At 56.1% G+C, this 22,842-nt stretch overlaps 1 protein-coding gene across 1 annotated transcript in view; it reads left to right on the forward strand.

The window, feature by feature from the left end:
• The window catches only part of CSMD2 (CUB and Sushi multiple domains 2), a 437,017-nt gene that overhangs the window by 251,211 nt on the left and 162,964 nt on the right, over nt 1-22,842 (forward strand). Inside the window, 7 exon segments of the mRNA XM_055341473.1 lie at nt 7,848-7,986; nt 8,928-8,997; nt 8,999-9,116; nt 10,357-10,545; nt 10,785-10,901; nt 17,168-17,383; nt 18,595-18,783. Of these exon segments, the coding sequence (XP_055197448.1) occupies nt 7,848-7,986; nt 8,928-8,997; nt 8,999-9,116; nt 10,357-10,545; nt 10,785-10,901; nt 17,168-17,383; nt 18,595-18,783 (1,038 nt within the window).

Below are 22,842 nucleotides of genomic sequence, written 5' to 3' on the forward strand. Positions count from 1 at the left end.
GACAAACACATCAGTTATGACAGTAAAGGTAATTAAACTCCTTATTAAAAGACAAAGAATCTAAAAAAAATAAAAATAAAAAAAATAAAAGACAAAGAATCTCAAAGTGGGTTTAAGGAAAAAAAAAAAGGCTGCTTATAAGAAATACCCAGGGGGGTAAAAAGAGATCGATCATCTACAGTGAGTACGTAGACTCATTTTTGCAGTAATACTTGGTGGTTGTAAAAAAATCTAAGCAAAACAAACAAAAAATCTAAGCAATATGTAAGTGTGATTAAGTTCAAACTGAAAATCCTCATTTCCCCACCCGACTCCCTCGCACAAAGTGGTTTGAGTTTGGTGTGAACGCGTCCACGTTGTTGCTCTCTGGGTGCAACACCCCATGTGTTACTTTTATAATCAGAAAATTGCAACGTCCTCTAGAAACGACTGAAGGCCAGTTCTCCCCTTGCGCACAAGAGGAATCGGAGTAGTCGTCGTCGTAGCTCATTTAGGCCTCAGAGGAAGGAGTCGGGGCGATCACTGAGGCCCTGACATGATCTCGCTGGCTCACCTGGCGCCCCCCCCCCCCGCCCCCCAGGAGAAGGATGTCTTCCTGCTCCGAGCGCAGGAAAACAGCAGCCAGCCAGGTGGCTTGTCCTGCCTGCGACCCCCCAGCCACTGACGGCCAAGCGTCTGCGTCGCGCCGGGGTCGAGGCCGAGTGCTCCGTGTAGGTCAGTGTACGGAATCCTCACGACAACCCCAGGAGGCGAGAACCGCTGTTGTCCTCCTGTCCCAGATGAGACAGCTCAAGCGCAGGGCAGTGACGCGATTTATCCACAGCGAAGTGCGTGGGACGGTCAGGATCCCAGGCCGACAACCGCTACTTTTAAAAAAAAATTATTTATTTATTCATGAGACACATAGAGAGAGAGAGAGAGAGAGGCAGGGACACAGGCAGAGGGAGAAGCAGGCTCCACGCAGGGAGCCTGACGTGGGACTCGATCCCAGGACCCCGGGATCACGCCCTGGGCCGGAGGAGGCCCTACACCGCTGCCCAAGAACCACTACTTCTAAGCACCAGATGAGGCCTGTGTGGTTCTTGTTCCGGGCGTGTGGAACTGCTTCTGGCCACCGGCACCTCCTCCGATGGGGGCGGTCAGGCTGGCGCTGCCCCGTCCACCCGCAGTGGCCGGCAACCCGGGCCCCGAGCCACGCCGGCCGCTTCCTAACTGTGCTTCTGGACCCGTGGGCGGGCCCCTTGTCCCGGCTCCCGCGCTCTGCGGTCAGGCCCACAGCGGTGCCCGCCTCACGGGGGATCGTGAAGGCAGATGTACGGGGAAAGAGAAAGCTCGGCATCTGGCCCCCGTGAGGCTCAGGGAGGACCCGCTCTTGGCCCCCTTGTGCCCCAGCTCTGTTTGCGGGTGCTCCCCACCTGGTGCAGCTTGAGCGGTGGGGAGCAGGAGGTGTGGGCCCCCTCACGGGGGCACCAGCCCCTCACCAGCAGCCCGGGGCGCCATCGGAACCGAATCCCACAGCTCTGGAAGCTAGAAGGCCAAGGTCGGGGGGTCTGCAGCAGCCGGGTTCCTCCTGAAGCTGCTCCCTTGGTGGCTTCCACATGGCTGCGTCCTCACGCGGCCTTTGCGTTCTCACCTTACGGGGATGCCGGTCCTACTGGACCAGGGCCACGTCCTGATGATCTTATTAACCTTGCTTACGACTCTTTCAGGGCTCTCGCTGCAAAGACTCCTGGGGTTAAGGCTTCATCTTATGAATGTGGCGGGGGACGCAGTTCGGGCCTAACACCCCGTCTGTCTATACTTCAACCAGGATTTCGTTCCTTCGACAAAGTATTTATTGAGCACCTGCCATGCGCGGGCACTGGGTCGGGCACGGGGTCCCTCTGCGGTCTTGGTCCTGAGCTCTTGTCTGTGTGCAAGGCGGGAAACCTCCCCATCTTGGCTTCCGTTGTGTGGGTGCGTAGGGACCGTGAGTGTGAGTGTGTATGAGTGTGCGTGCATTTCCTTTATGTGCCCCCCACGCCTTGAGCGGAATGTTCCAGACACCGCATGCCGACCACGCAGCTTCACCGGGTCCAAACTGACGGCCTGTTTTGCGGTGTCTGTACCCCTCCCTGTCGCCCCCGCCGCTGCCCCCTTCTGGGGTGATTGTGGAGCAAATTCCAGGCAAAATGGTTCATCCACAGCATTTGAGTGTCTATCTCTAGCAGATAAGAAGAACTCTTTAGGACGTAAGTGCAATACTATTGCCCTCAGTAGCTCAGTGGTTTAGCACCGCCTTCAGCCCAAACGTGATCCTGGAGTCCCAGGATCGAGTCCCACGTCGGACTCCCAGCGTGGAGCCTGCTCCCCCTCTGCCTGTGTCTCTGCCTCTCTCTCCCTGTCTATCATGAATCAATAAATAAAATCTTTTTTTAAGATTTTATTTATTTATTCATGAGAGACACACACACAGAAAGAGAGAGAGAGAGAGGCAGAGACACAGGCAGAGGGAGAAGCAGGCTCCATGCAAGGAGCCCGACGTGGGACTCGATCCTAGGACTCCAGGATCACACCCTGGGCCGAAGCCAGGTACCAAACCGCTGAGCCATCCAGGGATCCCCTAAATAAAATCTTTTAAAAATAAATAAGTAAATAAAAATTTAAAAAATGAAAATAATTACTTAATACAATAAAATTTCCATAATTGTCCGACACTTTTTTTTTTTAATTTTTTAAGCCGGACCCTGCTCGGGTTCCCACATCACAGTTACCGCACACGTGTTAGCTCTTTCAGTCTGTGGATGCCTCCCCCCGCCCCCCAACCCCGGCGAATATTTGTTGGCGAAGCCGCATCATTTATCCTGAATTTCTGTGATCACATCCCTGAAAGGAGGTTGTTTAACATGATCGTCTCTTTCTTGTAGTTCCTTTAATTGGCAGCGGGGTCTAAAGACCTAATCAGATTTAGGTCCCATTTTTTGACCGGGAATATGTTGCGGCCGGGGCTCTGCACCACCGTCAGAGACACGCAGTGCCCGGCATGCTCTTGTTTGAGGATGTCGAAGCCACCAGCGGGGTTGAGAACGTTGTGCCCAGATCACGAATCCGAGAAACCACCGAGGAGCCGACACCGATGCAAACACACGAGGGTTTATTCACAAGCTCGAGCTTGGGTCCAAGTGTAACCGACACAGCGGAGCAGGGACTGGACCCCGAGACTACGAGGCGTAGCAGCTTTATAGGGACCAATGGCCAATGGGATTCGCAGAAAGTTGCACAGTCATGTTGGTCCACATGCAGGTGGCTGATTGAATTACATTTTACCCTAAAGTATCCATTTGAACTGGCCTATTACTGAGCCGATTTCCGATTAGGGTGTGCCCCGGGCTTGACTAGAGTGGGGCAGCGCCCCTAAGCAATAAGCAGGTCGGCACAAGGCAGGTGCAGCACAAAATGGAGTTAGTCCTGCTCTGCTTGTCCAGGGGTAGGGGATTTTTGTTAAATTTCCTGGGTCCCACAAGAAGTGCCCACCTGCCACGGTTTCCTCCACTTAAGGAAAACTTGCCCCCGTCACCTCCTCGGTTACCCTGACGTATAGTTCAGGAAGAAAAGGCAGAGAAAAACCCCATTATTTTCCTTTATTTACCAGTTTTTATTCAATGAGTCGATCCCCTGACATCGCCTAAAGTTGGACGTTTTTAAATATCATTACATTTTAGTGGATTTAAACAAATCCATCACAATTTTCCCTCTAACCCACGTGCGGGTTGTCCTGTTGGCCGGTGGGAGCCTTTTGGGAGCGGCCCAACCTCCTCTAGAACATTCTCTGTCCCCAACCTGGAATCAGCCATTTCTCCAAGGAGATCTCCAAGGATTTCATGTCTCCAAGGAGACCAAAAACGTTCATTTTTGGTGGAAAGTGGTGTTTGGAGTCTGGGCACCAGGGGCGATCGCTGCTCCGGGGTCGGCCCTTGTCTCCAAGGCTTTTCAATGAACTGAGCTGAAGATAAGGAGGCGGGACGGGTGCACTTCATTTCAGACATCAGAACGCTCTCTTCTCGGCTCCCTTGAGGTCACGTCCGGACCCGCGTCCGTTCCTGCTGAAGATTCCAGCCCCGCGGACACCCACACAGCTTCCTGTCCTCCCTGGGACACCCCGGGGGTCTCCGGCTGGCCCTGCCCCGACCGCAGCGGCCCCGTGACTACTGAAAACGGTTTAAGCTGCTTTCCTTCCGACTGCTCCTCCTCCTGGACGCTCCTGGGGACGGCGGTGCTCCGAGGCCTCTTCCACAAGTTCCTTCATGAGTGGTCATGCCCCCCTACCGGTCCCGGACCTTATTCACGGACTTCACACCCTGCTTGAGAGTTTTGGCAAAATGGCTCATCAGATTCAAGCCTCCCTTTTCAGTAGTGAAAAAATATTTACGGAGTCCCAGACATGAGCCTCCAGAGGGAGATACGTGTGCGGCAGTCTGGCTTTGGCCCCGTTTCCTCTCCGCCCTGTTCCCTCCGTCTTTCCGCAGATGATCTGGAGTTGCGGGCTTCCAACCAGTCGCTAAGGGGAGTCCGCGTGTGTGTGTGTGTTCTCCCGCCACTCTGTTCGATGATTGGAATCGTGCGATTATTTTCTTACCTCTTTTTTTTTAAAGATTTATTTATTTATTCATAAGAGAGAGAGAGAGGCAGAGACCCAGGCAGAGGGAGAAGCAGGCCCCATGCAGGGAGCCCGATGCGGAACTTGATCCCGGGACCCCGGGGTCATGCCCTGGGCTGAAGGTGCTGCTAAACCGCTGCACCACCAGGGCTGCCCATTTTTTTACCTCTTTACATCGCTTTTTATTCACTTACTAGTATATTCCAGGGACCACTCCCTGGCTTCATACAGAACGTATGTCATTCGTGCTTGTAGCCTCTTGTCCATCCCGTTGATGACTACGGTTCCTTCGCACAGCTCCCCGTGGCTGCCCAGGTGGGCTCCTCCCATCGTTTCGCTCCTGTAGATCATGCTGCTTTGTACCGCCCCGTGCGTTTACGTATATGTATGTCCCTTCCTAACCCAGCAAGAATATCCTCGGGAGAGTTCTAGAAGCGGAGTCACCGGGTCAGGGTGAGTGCGCGGGAATGGTGCCGTCCGTTTCCAGAGTTCCCTTTGCAGGCGTCATGCCGTCTGTGCTTCCCATGGCAAAGCACTGGACACCTGCTCTCCCCGCGCCTCCGGTGTCACCGAATTTAGGTTCTGCCCGAGTGATGGACGAAGGTGTTTTCTTGTTGTTTTAGTACGTATGTTTTCTGAGAACGAGGCGGGGCCTCTTTTTGGATGTTACAGGAGCCCGGAGGTGCCCTCCCTGCCCCGGGGGGTTTTCTCCCTGGTGCGTGAGGATAAGCCAGAGGGTGTGAGGGCCCGGTCGCATGGAGAGGTCCAGCAGCCCGGGAGCCGCAGAGACAAGCTGCGAAGCAGCACAACAGCACAGCAGATCCGGCTCCCCGACGGGGTCGTACCCACACCTTGGTGGTACCCAAGCTCTGAACGGAGGGCGGCCCGGCCGGGGAGGACCGTGCGATCGACGGCTCTCCGGAAGGTCAGCAAGGAAGCAAGGAGCTCCCGGTGCACCGCCCGGGTGGCTGGATGCCTGATCCGAGGCCCGGAGATAGCCCCTGCTTCTACCGCAGGAGGACCCGGGGCCGAACAGTGGCCCCTGCCCCCCGTCCCCACCACGCGCCTCCACGGCTCACGCGTGCATCAGAGAAAAAGCCAAATGCACCAGCCGGTCCCGTGCGATGCACCACTGGGTCCCGAGAGCTGGGGTTACCCAGGAAGTGGCGACACCCCCGTGCCACGTTCTCCGCCAGCGTTTGATGTGAGTGCTGACGTCATCCCTCTGTTCCTCCGTGCCTCAGCCTATGAGGACGGGGCGGTAGTCGCCACCGTCGAACGAGGACAGCCAAGGCATCCGCCTCCTAGGGCTGCAGTTGCACAAAGACAGTCCTCGTTGGAGCCTGACGTGCGTAGACTGACAGTCCCGGGAGCCGTTCCCGCCAGTCGCGGCGGCCACACCCATCCAGGCCGCGCGGGGACTTGGCGGCAGGGGCCTTGCGGTCTCCGCTGTCGCCTCATTGGCTCCCCGTCTAGTCTCTCGGCCTGTTCGGCCTCCGTTTCCTCATGCGTCAAGTGGGCATGAAGCCGCACAAAGGTCGTGCGCTATTAAATGCGCTGATGCCCACCGAGCAGCACCGTGCGTCACGGGCAGGAGCTCCCGCCACGTCCGCCGGTGTCACTGTTCTTCGTCACATGAGGACCTGTGAGATCCTGCGGGGTGCTGCGCAGTCGCCCGCCGGGTGACTCAGTCAGGCGAGCAGCTGGCTCTGGGTTTCGGCTCCGGGTCAGGAGCTCGAGCCCAGCGTCGGGCCTCACTCCGGGATCCTCTCTGTCTCCTTCCACCCTCCCCTCCCATGGCCTGTCTCCATCTCAATTATTTTTCTTAAAGAACGTTAATTCCTTTCAATCTTACCAAGAATTCCGCAGAATCGACGGAGGGAAGGTGCGGTGTCCTGGACCGTGTTTCGTGAGACTTATCACCCAGAGAAACGGCCGAGACGGTGCAGAGGCGGGAGCGCTGGGTGGCTCCCGATGCCCACCTGTCCTGTTCGGGGCTTGTCTGGCACCTGCTCGCCCCACAGTAGGGGATTCTGAGGGACACACGGGATCCTCAAAACTGGCACCTGCTCCGGATTCACGGCATGTCTCTCGGCCAAGTCCTGTGCCACCCGCCAGCACGGGGCCAGCTGCTTTGCCTCCATAAACCAGTCTCGGCTGTAAAACGGGCCGAATCATAGCCCCCTCCCGCCGGCAGGGTCCGGGTGGTGAAGAGTGGGCATGAGTGTCCCTGTGAGCCCGAGGGCCGGTGGTGGCGGTGACTGTTGCCCCAGCTATGACGTCCTCCTCATCAGCCGGCAGCTTAGAGCCATTGGTGAACAAGCCCCGCGTCTCCGTGGCTTATAAGCAGGAGCTGAGACTGCGCGCCATTGAGCTCGGGTCATCAGGTCCCAGCGCTGGCTCTCGGGACTGCGGGGGCAGGAAAGCTCCTGGCGCTGCCCCGGGAGCAGGACGCCGGCCACTTGCATGCTCAGCTCTCCGGTCAAGGTGGTCACGTGGCCAGGCAAACATGAGTAGGGGCGGGAGGGGACCCCAACCAGCTGCAAGGGGGAGGTGCACCAGGGCCGAGGGTTGGGCCGCAGGGGCACCGGGGAGCTGCAGGGTGGGCACACAGAGGCCGAGGGCCTGAGGACGGGATCTACCCCATGCAGCGTCTGGTACAGTCACCTGCCACGACCGTACTCGTTGGCCCTTCCGTGCATCCCCGTGTGCGTCCAGGCACTGACGCTCACTGCTGCACAGCCGCGTGCCTGTGTGCCCGGCCCTGGGCCGCCGGGACCGAGAGCACAAGTTCGGTCCTGGCCTCATGGAGCTCAAGGCGGCTCAGGCTGAGCTGGGGTCCGCCTACTGCCCGGGGCCCAGGGGTGAGGACGGGGCCCTGCTTTGGCCGCCAGACCTTGATGCTACGTTGAGCGAGGAGTGAAGGCAAAACCGGTGCGACCTACTAGCCGTCCTTCAGGCCTTCAGAATGGCAGAGGGCTTTGTTTAAAGGATTATTTTTATTGCTCCCCTGTGGCTTTTAATAAAAGTCCAAGTGATGTAACAGGGCATGTCTGTGAAGGTCCCAATACCCAGAACTCACGGTTTATACAGTTTGCGTGATTTTCCATAGAAATGAAAACAGGCAGACACATCTTACAGAGGGTTTTTTTTTTATTTGTTTGTTCACTGGTCCCCCCAAGAAAGCTGCTACTGTCCCTTCTGTCCCCAGCTCCCTGCGGTGGTCACCTGACTTCGCCCAGCGGCACCATCCTGTCTCCAGGCTGGCCCGGCTTCTACAAGGATGCCCTCAGCTGCGCCTGGGTGATCGAAGCCCAGCCGGGCTACCCCATCAAGATCACCTTCGACAGGTGCCTGGAACCTGCAGGGACCGGGGGTGGGGGCTCCTTAGGGGTGGTGCAGCGGGGGGGAACCCAGGACTGAGGGGCAGGGCCAGCACCGGTGCTGGGTGTTGGCAACGCTGGAGCCGGCGGCCCTGGGTGCAGACGGGCCACACGGGCTTTGCCCGTGGCGTCGACTCCACCCCGTAGTGGGGTCTTGTGCCCTTTAGGGCCGGGGGAGTGAGCAGGACATCGGGAAGCCCTGCAGATGCCAGAGCCCTCTGTCCCCTCGGCCCCAACAATGGACGGTGGGCAGGTAGGCCACGTCAGAGGCGGAAGCAGGCATTGGCCTCTGAGGAGCGTAGCTCTGAAAAGTGCGGTGTGGGAAGTCAGACCCAAATCCACTTCCCCCTCCCACCCCGGAGGTGCCCCCCACCTTGGGGACGGTCGCCACCCATATGGAACACGAGCACCCAGGGCCTGGAGCAGCACTGCCCCAGCTTTTCCGTGAGAGCCCGATAGTGGATATTATGTGGCTGGGGGTCCCGCTGCGGTTATCGGTCGCACATTTTTGCTTTTTAAAAACACACGCCTTTGTCAGCGTTAGACTCCATTCTTAGCTCGTAGGCCATATACAGAAACAGGCTATAGGACAGCGTTGGCTCTGGGCTGCAGCTCAATGCATCCTGCTCTAGAACATTCTGACCCCTGTGAGGCTGTCGTCCTTGTGCCTCGGAGTCTTAAGGTGGGTCATGGCCCAGGCTGCAAGGGGGCCCGAGGGGGAGCCCAGCCACGGAGGAGGCAGGCTGCCGAGCGCGGCGCAGGAGGCCCTTCCCTCTCGCTGGCACATGCGTGCAAATTGTATTAAAAATGTCCCGACCCGCCCAAATCGGGTTATTCCGAAGCCCTGGGTCAGGCAGGACCTTTGGTCACTTGCAAATTAATAAGTCTGCGTTTCCCATCTTTGGCAGGTTTAAGACTGAGGTCAACTACGATACTCTGGAAGTTCGAGACGGACGGACGTACTCAGCACCCTTGATTCGGGGTGTACCACGGGACCCAGGTCCCCCAGTTCCTCATCAGCACCAGCAACTACCTCTACCTCCTCTTCTCGACCGACAAGAGCCACTCAGATATCGGCTTCCAGCTCCGCTACGAGAGTGAGTGTTGGCAGGAGGCAGACGCCTAGGTGGGCGGGGTGGTGCAGGGACCCGGGACCGTTCCAGCAGGGGGCCCCTGACTCGGCCCCCGCACTCCTGGGGGGCCTCCCTTACCCTCCGCGTCTGTCAGGATCTCCGAGGGGAGCATTTGGAAATGAAGCTGGTGACCTGCCACTGCAGAGCCGCTCCACCTGTGGGGCCATTGGCTGCCACGTGCCCAGCTCCTTGGGGACAGAGCATTTGAGGGAGGTGAGGTTGAAATGTGATGGCATCTCCTGCCTGCTTCGCCCTCCCTCACCAGCTTTTGCATCCATCTCTCGTGCCTCCATGGAACGAGATGCCCGTCGCCTCCACCCCTGGTAGACCGGTACAGAACGTTACGGTTGACAGCACCCTGAGGACAGCCTCATTTTCTGACTCATGGGTCAGAAAATGGGTCCCTAAGACCTGGCGTCCCTAAGACAATGGGTCCCTAAGACCTGGCATCCCTAAAAAAAATGGGTCCCTAAAACCTGGCATCCCTAAGAAAATGGGTCCCTAAGACCTGGCATCCCTAAGAAAATGGGTCCCTAAGACCTGGTGTTCCTAAGAAAATGGGTCCCTAAGAAAATAGGTCCCTAAGACCTGGCGTCCCTAAAAAAAATGGGTCCCTAAGACCTGGCGTCCCTAAGACAATGGGTCCCTAAGACCTGGTGTTCCTAAGAAAATGGGTCCCTAAGAAAATGGGTCCCTAAGACCTGGCGTCCCTAAAAAAAATGGGTCCCTAAGACCTGGCGTCCCTAAGAAAAAATGGGTCCCTAAGACCTGGTATCCCTAAGACAATGGGTCCCTAAGACCTGGCGTCCCTAAGACAATGGGTCCCTAAGACCTGGCGTCCCTAAGAAAATGGGTCCCTAAGACCTGGCATCCCTAAGAAAATGGGTCCCTAAGACCTGGTCCTGCTGTCCCAAGACCTAAGACTTGGGTCCCTAAGACGTGGCGTGCCGTCTGAACCATAGTGGACGCTCAACGTGTGTTAATTGAATGAATGGATGGATGAACAAAGAAGGGAATCGCTTGTCTGTCGGCAGATAAGTCCTCAGATACCCTTGCAGCAGATAACGACAGCCGCACGTGACGTGGGGGTGAATGACGGCCAGCTGTCTGTCACCCAGGTTCCCCCTCCCCGCCTCTGTGACCGCTGGGGTCCCCCTGCGGCGACAGCTAGCTGTCTGTTCCAGCTCTGGGCTCTCTTTTCCAGCTATCACTCTGCAGTCAGACCACTGTCTGGATCCAGGGATCCCTGTAAACGGGCAGCGCCATGGGAATGACTTCTACGTGGGCGCTCTGGTGACCTTCAGCTGTGACTCGGGCTACACACTAAGCGATGGGGAACCCCTGGAGTGTGAGCCTAACTTTCAGTGGAGCCGGGCCCTGCCCAGCTGTGAAGGTGAGACACATCCCACAAGGGGTGTTGAGGTTGCGGATTCCTTTCTTGCTGTGAGAAATCAGGAGCTGGAAGGCGCACAGCCTCTCCCACCCATCAGCGGGGGTTGAGGGCTGAGAGGAGATGGTTCCCAGGCTCCCAGGCTCCCAGGAGGATTGGTTGGTTGGGGACAGGGGTGCAGGGGAGGGAGGGGGGCCTCCCTGGGCCACTGCAGCCTTTCACCACCTTCTTTACTCCCACAGCACTCTGTGGTGGCTTCATCCAAGGTTCCAGTGGGACCATCTTGTCACCAGGGTTCCCTGACTTCTACCCCAACAATTTGAACTGCACCTGGATTATTGAAACATCCCATGGCAAGGGTGAGTGGTTAGGCCTGTAGAAAGTGTTGGGATGTAATGTGGGCAGGGTGCCACGTTCCTCAGGCCAAAGTGACCTCGTTGGGGGGGGGGTGTCTCCCTACGTAGGGACCTCAGGGCTTGGTCTGCATTTTTTCATCAACAGGAAAACTCCTAGAAGCTTCCCATCTCTTTGCATCACAGAATTTGTTCAATGACTATTTTTAAGACTCTAAAATGTCCATGCTAGAAGAGATCATGGAGGTTAGCAGCTGTCTAACCCTACATAATGTAGGGTTCTTCCCTAATTGCTCCCCACAAGATGGCACCACATCTAAACACCCCCAGCAGTGGGAAGGTGGCCAACCCGCTTAGCAAATGGGCACCTGCTGTCATTTTTTTGATAGATCTGACCCATCCTAATAGCCTATTAGGTGTTCCTGAGGCTTTTCCCCTTGTTCTGTGTCCTGGAGGAACATAGGATCCATCTGCCCTCTTCCTTCACGTTCACCCTTCAGACCCTGGACCCATGATCCTCTTCTTACATAGTTCAACTCTTCCTCAGATGACATATTCCTCATATTCCTCACCAGGTTATCTCATATCCTCATATCTCATATCTCATATCCTCATATTCCTCACCAGGTTATCTCAACTCCACTACCATGAATGGACTTTGGAGGTCCGAGTTCAAAGTACGGGTGCTGGTTAGAAATAAACAGTAAGCAATACAGTCTTTGATTTGACAAACATTGATTGAATAATGCTACCGACGTGGGCCGGGAATACATGGTAACCGGGCACGTATGGCTTCTATCCTCGGAAGCTTATTCTGAAGCTCATCCAGGGTCGTGGTTCTTAACCCCTCTGCACTTTAGCAAATACATTAGTGCTTAGATTGCACTGTAGAGCTTTCGGTTCTCTACGCCGGAGGTGGAAAACAAGCATCCTTGAGTTCAGAACACTTTGCTAGTAAACCTGATGCATGGCCTTGAATAAGTACCTCTGATCTAGGAGAATTAACATGTAGAAAAGCCAAGAAAACATTATAAAGGAAGAGTAACTCTTCCAGATTGTAAAATGTTATTGGCTAAAATAATTCTAACAATGTGGTGTGAGTGTTGGACACGCAAACCAGTGCAGGCATATAATGGTCCAGAAGTAGAGTCCTCTGCACGTGTGTGTGTGTGTGTGTGTGTGTGTGTGTGTGTGGAGTTTGTGCACACGCACACTCATGCGTATGTGTGTGTGGAGAGAGAGGAGAGAGACGGTTTATAGTATATAATTAAAGTGTCATTTCCACTCCACTGAAGAGAGAATGGATTATTTAATAAATTGTTTCAAAACAGTAGGCTTAAACACTTGGGAAAGAAGGAAAAGGAACCAAACAGACCTCATACATTCAACTACATAAATTTCAGTATAGAAAAACATGAAAAAAAAAAAGAAAAACATGAAAATCTAACCTCAGGTGGGGATATACTATAACAAGTTATACTAAAAGCAGAGTCCATAAAAGCAAAGACTGTAAGATTTGATTAAATAAAACTTGGGATGGGTTTATGTAAAAAAAAAAAAGCCATAACAAATTCAGATAGTAAGTGAACAAAATTATTTTCAACATATATAATCAACTCAAGATTACCAACCTGGGGGATCCCTGGGTGGCTCAGCGGTTTAGCGCCTGCCTCTGGCCCAGGGCGTGATCTTGGAGTCCTGGGATCGAGTCCCACATCAGGCTCCCTGCATGGAGCCTGCTTCTCCCTCTGCCTGTGTCTCTGCCTCTCTCTCTCTCTGTGTCCCTAATGAATAAATAAAATCTATTTTAAAAAAAAAGATTACCAACCTGATGCATGAGGAGCTCCTAAAAATTGTTAAGAAAAAAAATAATAAAAAAATAAAATTAATAAATTAATTAATTAATTAATTATAAAAATTGTTAAGAAAAATACACCTGGTCTCCAGGCCTATGAAATGAGCAAAGCTATAAACCCTTCATAATAGAAGAAATAGAAATGAAAGGACACTGACCCCACTCATAATTAAAGAAATGAAAACTCAACCAGTAATGAAATAACCATTTCTTCTTCCAAGTCAGCAGAGAAAATCCTAACAGTGGGAGACAGTGTGCGGACACAAGCTCTCTTCTTCAGTGCTGACATTGTGTGAAATAGCTGAGACTCCCTAGATGATGATTCCATGGTGTGAATCAGAAGCCTTCAAAATATACATGGACCAGCAATTCCACTCCTTAGAATTTACCTGGAAAAAAAAATACTATTGTACATCAAGATGCAGCTGCAATGACACTTCCTGAAACACTTTATGTATTGGAGGATTAGTTAGCTACTCAAATGTCCATCAATAAGGAAATGTTGAGGGGATCCATGGGTGGCTCAGTGGTTTAGCACCCCCTTTGGCCCAGGGCCTGATCCTGGAGACCCGGGATCAAGTCCCGCATCGGGCTCCCTGCAGGGAGCCTGCTTCTCCCTCTGCCTGTGTCTCTCTGCCTCTCTCTCTCTCTGTGTCTCTCATGAATAAATAAATAAAATCTTTTTTAAAAAAAAGTAAGGAAATGTTGAATAAACATATACCTGTATATAATGCAATACTGTGCAGCTACTAAAAGGCATAATATGAGGGAATATTTAAAAACCTACAGGGCTAGGGGCGCCTAGGTGGCTCAGTCGGTTAAACTTTCGACTCTTGATTCTGGCTCAGGTCATGATCTCAGGCTCATGGGATCAAGCTCCACCTTCTCTCTCGCTCTCTCTTTCTTTCTCTCTCTCTAAAATAAATAAATGAAATATTTTAAAAATTTTTTTAAAAAATAATAAAGACCTACAGGGATAGTTATAATATGTTGTTAGGTCAAAAGAGATGTTTGCCAAAAGAACATATTCAGTTAATAAAAAAATAAACAAGGATATGTGTGTAGAAAACTGGGCAAAAAAAAAAAAAGAAGAAAACTGGGGCAGCCCGGGTGTCTCAGTGGTTTAGTGCCACCTTTAGCCCAGGACGTGATCCTGGAGACCTGGGATCAAGTCCCACATCGGGCACCTGCATGGAGCCTGCTTTTCCCTCCGCATATGTCTCTGCCTCTCTCATGAATAAATAAATAAAACCTTAAAAAAAAAAAAGAAAACTGTCTGAAAAGATATGCCCCAAGATGTTAGTGGTACTACTCTCTTATTTTCATCCTCTCACTTTTTTCTAATTTTGAGCAATCAACATATATTACATGTAAACTATACTATTTGTATAAAAAAAGAAATTTCAAAAAAAAAAAAGCCACTTAAAGACTCCCTACCTGTACTTCAGTGCTTTCACTTTTGCCTTTAATAGGCCTGGCCTAACTGGGATTAGGATGGCAGGGAGATAAGACTCTCCAGGCAGTCTGGGTGAGGCCTGGCTGTCGCCTTCCCCACCCCTCGCAGGGTGTCATTCCCAAGGAGAGGCGGGATCGGGTCAGGGCTTCGATCATCCTGCAGGGCTCTTTCCACCAAGGCTGGGCCAGAGTTGGCCACCACAGGAACCCCAGGTGCTCTAATAGGGAAAGAAAGGCAGCCTCCTCGGGATCCTTAGACCAACAGCCTCCTATAGTCATAATTTTCTGTCTGGCGTCTGTGATTATACAGGTGTGTGCTTCTTTATGCCTTTTTCTATGTGTGTCTTTGCCTAGAAGTCAATGCAATTCAGATATTTAGCAAATGCTTATTTTATGCTTGGGCTTACGCTGGGTGCTGGGAGAACCCAGTAGAGCCAGCGGCTCTGGCATTGCCTGCCCTCAGGAAGTTCATGGTCCAGTGGTAGGGACAGACCATCTGACATAGCACGGCCAGGAGCGGTTAGAGGTGTCACACCTCCAGAAGCCAGCCTGGGGCTTCATCAAGTGGGCGTCCTGAAGTTGAAACCAGGCCAGGCTTCAGGGACGAGCAAGAATTAGCCAGGATAGAAGGTGTCCCAGGCTGAGACTCAGCACAGGGTCACCGGGGTATGACCAGGTCACTAAATGGTCCTCAGAACCATTTAAAGGCTTCACCAGATGCTTAGCGTAGAGCTCAAAATTGTAAAGTCGCTGGTGTGAGCCCGTAGCCCTTGCTCACCTTTTTCAGCCTCCTCCTGGGCCCCGTAAGCACCGAGTCCTAGCTACGTTGAGACTCCTTCAGTTCCTAGAACTTCCCAGACCTTCATTGTCCTCCAGAGCTCCGTGCATTGGGATGACGGCCTTCTCTCTGGAACATTTGCTCCCCTTGCGCCATCACCATCACTCCGCTACGGCCGGCTCTTCATCTTCTGAGCTCACTTCCTCCACTGAGCCTTCCTGACCCCTTCTCCCCAGCTCTGGGTATGGGTTGTGTTTCCCTCCGTGGGCTCCCACACGATCCTGCGCCCTTCTGCGCCCATATCTTACCCCACTCTACAGAACTTCCCTTATCTGTCTCCCCCCAGACCCTGAGCTCCTTGAGAGACACGCCTGCTTGGTTTCCAGCCACTTCCCCAGGCCCTGGCTCTATGCCTGGCACACAAGGAACTCAAGAAATATTCATATGAATCGAATTAAGGGGTGCGTGTAGAAGGATCTCAGGTTAACAGATCCATTAGGCTAATGACTCTGATTGTTTGTTGTGGTCACTCCAGTGAAGTGTGAGTTCGTGCGTGCACCTGTCACACCAAATTTGGGTTCAGACTCCAACGTGGGGCCTGTCTCTGTGACAAGGTCTTCACTGCGTCACAATGGCCACAGGAGCCCCAGGCAATCAGCGCAGCTGGGAAACTCAGGGGGCTCCACCTCGGTCGTTTGCTCATCCTCAGGATGCCAGCCAGATGTTCGCCCCAGCGGAGGCGCTGAACTGTGGGGTGTGGGGCGTGGTGCTTCATCAGCTCCAGTTCCCCGTCCCGCGTCTGATCCGCCCTCCATCCAACCTGAGGTCCGGCCGAGTGGGAAGGGACGTACGTTCCACTGAGCCTTTTCCCCAGCTCTGTGGCCTGAGGACGGTTTCTCGTGTGCACACGTGTTTACGTGGTGGGAGGATAGGATACACATGGGCGCATGTACCTGTGTGCCCCCAAGATACTCACCCCCCTCATGTCAAAGATTATGACCCCGTGAAGCCTTCCCACCCCTCTCGCTCTTCTTCTTCTGTGTCCCCATTCTGGACTCTCACTGTTGACGTGTCTCCCCCACTACGCTGGAGACCTTTCTTGGTGCTGAGCCCAGGCCTGTCGCTTAGTAGGTGCTTAGGAGCCATTTCTTCGAGGAAATAGATAAATGGATGCATCTCGGTTGCCTGGCACGGGGCATTTACCAGCGCTTGCCTGGTTGCACCACCCGTACGGGGCTCTGTGTCCCCTACCCCCACCCATAGCACCCCAAGTACCCGGGGTCTCCAGCTCCCATCCACAGACGGGCAAGACTGTGAAAACATCTAGGGTGTATTTTAGCAGGGAGAGCTTGGCTCCAAGCATCATCCCGCAAGAACCCATCAGTAATTGTGTGGAGATGTGTTCCTCGGGGTCCCGTGCCTCCCGAGCTCCCCGGGGTCGCTAGCATGCAGGCTCTCCCTGGAAGGTCCCTGGTGGAGACTGACGTTCTGCGTTCCTAGGGAGCCTGCCGGCGATGCCCGTAGACTGGGAATAGCGAGTGGATCTAGCCCCAGCTCTGCCTCCTGCTGCCTGGGCAGCCCCGGACAAGTGACTTTATCTGTTTGTGCCTCAGTTTCCTCAGCTGTATAATGGAGATGAGCATAGAGTCATTGGTGGGATTCCCTGGGTTTTCCTATCTTCTCTTCTGGCCGGAGGCACCAACCGCGGGGCAGCCGACACCCAGGGCACGGTGACACGCAGCTACCATGCGTGACTCACTAGCGAGCGGCACTGCCCTGGGCGACCGCTTGGCTTTCCACCCCCAGCACATGCTGCACTACGTTTGATGCAGCGTCTGTAGCTCCAAACCATAGCAGTTCGATGTCGTGTCCATCGGCCTCCCCCGCCCCCCTGGCCCCGGGTCCCCGCCTGTGGGACGCACTTGTCAAATATGCAAATACTCGTTGAGGAATGAATGAGTCTATGAATGAATGAACGGTCCCTCTCTGCGGACCCAGCTGTAAGTCTCAACTCTGATAACCGTGACGCGGCGTCCCTGGCCCACGGCGTGTCCGGATCATTCGGGCGCCATCGGGCTGGGCTCCCGGATGGGCCGGTCCATGCAGACCCCGTCCTGCAGTGGCGGTGACGGCGGTGACGGCGGCCAGCTGTCCGTCACCTGCAGCCTTGCGCTCTCTTGGCAGGTGTGTTCTTTACCTTCCACACCTTCCATCTGGAGAGTGGCCACGACTACTTGCTCATCACCGAGAACGGCAGCTTCTCGCAGCCCCTGAGGCAGCTGACGGGCTCACGGCTGCCGGCCCCCATCAGCGCCGGGCTCTACGGCAACTTCACCGCCCAGGTCCGCTTCGTGTCCGACTTCTCCATGTCCTACGAGGGGTTCAACATCACCTTCGCAGGTACAGCGCACCGGGGCCCCCGCGGGAGCGGGTGCGGGGCGCTCGACGTGTCCCTGGGCCGCCAGCCGCCCGCCTCGCCGGCAGGTGCATCAACAGGGACTTGGGCTCCACACAGCGAGGCCCTCCCCGAAGGCGCCGGGAAGCAGGTTCCGGGGGCCCCGAGTCCCAGAAGGTGTTTAAGGTCCACCCTGAAAATCAGCCACTCCGCTGCTTGGACCAAGACGCCCCTCTCGCCCCAGTGCCCTCTGGTTCTTCTCCTGATGTCACCTCCGCTATGTCACGGCCCCAGCAATTAAAAAACAAATCCAAACACTAAGAAGGGGATTGGAAATGAACGTGGCGGTGTCTCTGAGTCCCCTGTGGGCCGCCCGCCCCCGTGCTGGCGGGGAGTGACAGGTATCTATCTCTGTTTAGGAAAACTGGAAAGGAAGCTCTTTAACTTGGCATTCAGGAAGCCAAGAGGACCCCTTGCTGCTCCAGCCCCAAGGCCTCCCAGCACCCCCTCGAGTCCCACTCTTATCACACGGGGTCCCCAGGGTGGGCAGGAGCCATCTGGCCTCTAGGAACAGGGATGCGGCCCAGTCCAACCGCGAGCCGCCCCTGCCCCAGAGCCCCCCGCGTGCCCGGGCAGCACAGGGCTGGGCCGAGGGCCTTTGTGGCCGCTGCGTCCCATCCTGTCCTGTCCCATCCCGTCGGAGGGACCCTCCTCCTCTTTACCACATGGAGCCCAGGGCACTGGTGGCCTACAAGGGGGATGCCATCGGGGACGACGGGAATGGCCACCTCCGTGCCATCACCAGAGGCCGCAGGCAGATCCCCGGTCGTGGGTGTGCCCTGAGGCCCAGCCCAGCCCAGACGGATTCCTTCTCCCGCCGGGTGTTGCCCTCAGCTGGGTTATGCATTCGGATTCTCCAGAACCAAGCTGACGGAAATTACCTGGTCGTGTGGGGACACGAGGCAGCCGAGTTCCCAAGCCCGGGCATGGGCTTGCAGCGCTAAGGGCCGTCCTCGCGCCCCCGGGCAGCACGCTAGTGGCTGAGGGCCCCAGCCCGACCGCACGCGCCGCCTCCTCACTTCCTGGGAGCTCTCCCCCCGTCAGCGCCGGGCTCCAGGCTCCGTGCGTGGGCTCCGCCGTCCGGCCCCGTCCCCGGTGTTCCCGTCCCTGCGGTTCCAGGTCCGCCTCTGAGCCCGCTCTCCGGCCGCTTTTCCAGAGTATGACCTGGAGCCGTGCGAGGAGCCTGAGGTCCCGGCCTACAGCATCCGCAAGGGCCTGCAGTTCGGCGTGGGCGACACCCTGACCTTCTCCTGCTTCCCCGGGTACCGCCTGGAGGGCACGGCCCGCATCACGTGCCTGGGGGGCAGACGGCGCCTGTGGAGTTCGCCTCTGCCAAGGTGTGTTGGTAGGTGGTCACGTGCTTTCATTTTGCTTCACTACCGGGGCGGGGGCCAGACGTCAGCCGATTGCGTGAGACAGGAGAGCCCCGTGGGCCGCACCGGCCTCCAGGGCTGCCCTGGGAAGGCAGGTCAGAGCCGCGGGCCCGGCTCGTCCTTTGCGGGTCCCAGGGCGGCCCTGCTCTGCCCGATGCGGGGCCGTGCGGTGGGCCGGGCACTGCAGAGGCGCCTGTGACCCCGCTGGCCGGGCCGACCGGCTGGGTCTGCAGGCCCAGGCCCCCGGGTCCCATCCCCACCCGCCTCCAGCCGCGGCGCCAGCCTCCTCCGGTAGAGCAGCCCGCAGGCCTCATTCCGGACCCCACGGCAGCGTTCGCTCAGGCCACATAATCCCCCCCGTTCGCCAGTTACCTGCTCCTCGTCATCAATGACCAATGAGCTTTGACAAGCTCGGAGGGCGACTGTGGAGCCGCCCAGTGGATCCCGTTCTGACCAGTTAGATCATCCCTCCCTCCCACGAGCACCCCCAGAACATCCGCCCGCCCGACCCGGACGCATCTTCGCACCCACACGCGCCCCCCAAGGCCCAGGCTCTCTCTGGCCGCCAGCAGCTCCATCCCCCTCCGAGCAAACGTCCTCAGCCAAACGGTTCTGGGGGAAATTTTCCTTGAACGGGATTATCCAGGACCACAGATGCGCGCCCTCCGTAAGCTCCTGCCTCATTGATCTCATTACATAAACTCATTCTTTAGCTTATCATTACAATTACTGTTTGTTCACGACACCTCACAACATTTTCATCATTCCATTTGTCTTCTGCTTCGTGTGTCATTAACACTGCACGGCAATTACAGCCACCTCTAATTACCACCAGCCCTGCGACGGAGCCTCGGGTGGAGGTTCCCTGGGAGTGCCCACCCTGGGCGTGCTCCCAGGGGCCACCTGCACCGGGGGTGTATGTGGGTGGCCTCAGCCCACGCGGTGTTACCAGGACACAGGCCCAGCTGCCAAGGAGACGAGCGGCCTGGGCTCTAATGCATGGTGTGATGGGGGGACATGGCCCCTGACCTTGGCGTGGAAGAGACAGCCCTGACCCCCCGGGCCCCGCTGCTGCAGGAGACCCGGCCCGTCCTTGGGAGCCCCTGTGTGACGGACAAGAGAGAGCCCTCTGCCTGCAGAGCCCCAGACTGATGGACAAGACCCAGCCCCTGCCCTTAACGAGGCCTCGACTGAGGGGGACAACGGGGGTCCCAGAGCCTCAGCCGGTGGCAGCACTGCCCCATGCACATGACGCTTGTTTCTCCAGGACATTCATTTGTTTCCACTTACGCTTGCATTTAGCGCTTCGGTGCATCTCTGCTCCCCTGTCACCTTGGAAACGCCCCCGGAAGCCCATGTCCTGCCCCCTCTGCCCCCCTGTACCCTCCCCGGTGCCCAAGACAGATGCTGCTGATGGGCCAAGGACTGGGCCCCTCTGAAGCTGCCCTCTCTGTGTCTGTCCTCGTCAAGGTGTCGGGACGCGGGGGAGAGGAGACAGGGCGGCGACGACCGCAGAGCTGTCGTGCAGGAAACTGAGGCTGGGGAAGGTGTCCAGTGACACGCCAAAGCCCACGCTTAAGGGGAGCCAGATTTAGGAGTTTAGGGCAGGAGGCGTCAGGGGCAGTGGGTGCAGCCGGTGCCCCCCTCTCGAGAGCGGGCACGTGGGGCTCCAGACGGAACCGGGTGAGCCGCACAGAGCCACCTGCCACAGGCGGGGAGACGAAGGAGGAATGACGCTGAGAGCCTCCCGGGTGTGACCACTTCCCACGTTTTCGCTTGCTTTCTCTTGAAATCTCATGCGTTTATTCTCTGTGGCCTCACGAGGACACTACTGCTGCCCAGGGGAAGGCGGATGGAGAGACCGAGGTTCAGAGTGTGGACACACCTTGGCGGCAGCCCTCTCCCCGGGGGAGGGGACTAGTGTCTGGCTCCAGAAACCGGGGAGAGCAGCTTCAGGAGGCCTGGGTAATGTGTGGCTGCACGTGCAGGGCCCTCAGCACCCTCCACATCCTGGGCCCCCGGAAAAGGTACTGAGGCTGCCCGTCCACAGCCGGCCCTTTAGTTTCATGCCTCAGCTCGGCATGTTCCTCATGCACACAGGGACACAGACAAGCCCCGAGACAAATGGTGTCGTGGTCAGCACAGGCCGCGGTAGGAAACTCCCGCAGGCGGCCTGAGCCCCAGGTACTCCTTTCTCGTGGTTCTGGAGCCCAAGCCGGCCACAACCAAGCTGCCAGGACATTCGGGGGCTGCTGGAGCTTCTCTCCTCACTTGCAGACCACGGCCTCCTTGCCGTCCTGGTGAGGCCGGGAGAGGGCTCCGCTGGCTCCGCAGCTCACTCGCGTGGCCACCAACCCCCGTCACCTGCCCAGGGCCCCACCTCAGATCAGGGCCGAGGCCACCAACGTTCAGCTCCTGGTAACGGCTCATGCAAACTCCCAGGATGGTGAAGCTGTCCTGCGCTACACCGGGCCCGGGGAGTGGGGCCCATTGAAAGAGCGAGGACTTGTTGGGGGGACATGGACATTGTCCTCAAAGGTCCCAAGGAGCAGCCTTGGGGACAAGAACACACAAGGGTGCAAGTGAGACCACGAGAGGCACAGCTCTGCATGTTCCTGTACTGCAGGCTCTGCCCACACCTCCGGCTCCGGGCAATCGGGGTAACTGTGTGGCCGCTGGTTGACGTCCGGGCCCCTTCCAGCCAATGACTGTGCCTAGAAGAGGGCCACTGAGGCATGGCTGGGGGAAAGCCGACTCGCTACCATCAGCCTCGGAGATTCGAGACGTGCTCCCGGCTCCCCATATGTCCAGACAAGTAATGTGCCTGCCATCTGGACGTGCGTTTACATCCTTCTGGAACCTAATTATTTTTAGGACCGTACATCTTCTGAGGTCTGTGTCCTCCAGATTCACTCATTCACTCATTTCGCAAATATTTATTTTACAGGCAATCTGGGCTAAGCTTTGGAAGTTTAGATTCATTAAGCGTGACCCCGGCCTTCAAGGAGCGCACATTTTGGGCAGGGGACACGGGCCAGGAACAAGCAGTCGGGGTGCAGCGTGACAGGCACTGGGTCACCCGCAGGCGCAGGGAGAGGCTTGACAACCCTTGACGACCCTGGGAGTCACCTGCTGGGCACTGGGTGGGGGTGGGGTTGGGGGAGAGAGAAATAGGACCGAGCCCTGGAGGGCCCGCAGAGGAAGACACAGAGGAGGTAACAAACGGGGGAAGGACCATGTGCTGACTGCCCTAAATCAAGGGAACGCCGGGAAGGAGGGCTAATCCTGGAGGCGGAGAGAAAGATGTCAAGAGGAGGCTGTGAGTTCATTAGGCTTTGAAGGAAACAGGGTTTCGGTGCGTCTATGCTAAAACTTTCTCCGAAGCCCCAATGGCCTCATATTCCAGGACCAGGAGGGTTGAACCCTCAGGCCCCTCCTCCTGGTGAGTGGAGAGACTTGACCCCAACTGCTAAGTACCAGATTCTTTATTTTTTTTAATTTTTTAAAATATTTTACTTATTTATTCACAAAAGAGAGAGAGAGAGGCAGATACAAAGGCAGGGGGAGAAGCAGGCTCCATGCAGGACCCGACTCAGGACTCGATCCCGGGACTCCAGGATCACACCCTGGGCTGAAGGCAGGCTCCAAACCGCTGAGCCACCCAGGGATCCCCAGATTCTTTATTTTTAAAATAGGGATGATAACGGTGCTGCCTACCCTGTGGGATTGGCGCTTGTGAGTAACGACGGATGTTCGGAAGGCGCTCGCAGCGGTTGCTTAATCTTGAGCCCTCTGAGCTTCTGGCCTGTGATTCTGGAAGGATTGGTCTCCCCTCCCTCGACCACCACCCCCTCCGCCCCGACATCCTCCTTCGTCATCCTGTTGCTATGACACTAGATGAGCAGGTGTCGGGAGGGGCTGCCTCGCGCCACTAGGGAAGTGCGGGATGCCTGGTGGGCTAGCTTCTATCCCCACGGGAGAGAGAGACATGGAACGAGAGAGAGAGGGGGACCGGACGGGACGACAGGTGG

Source organism: Nyctereutes procyonoides, unplaced genomic scaffold (assembly GCF_905146905.1).
Source record: "Nyctereutes procyonoides isolate TBG_1078 unplaced genomic scaffold, NYPRO_anot_genome, whole genome shotgun sequence".
Classification (NCBI taxonomy): domain Eukaryota; kingdom Metazoa; phylum Chordata; class Mammalia; order Carnivora; family Canidae; genus Nyctereutes; species Nyctereutes procyonoides.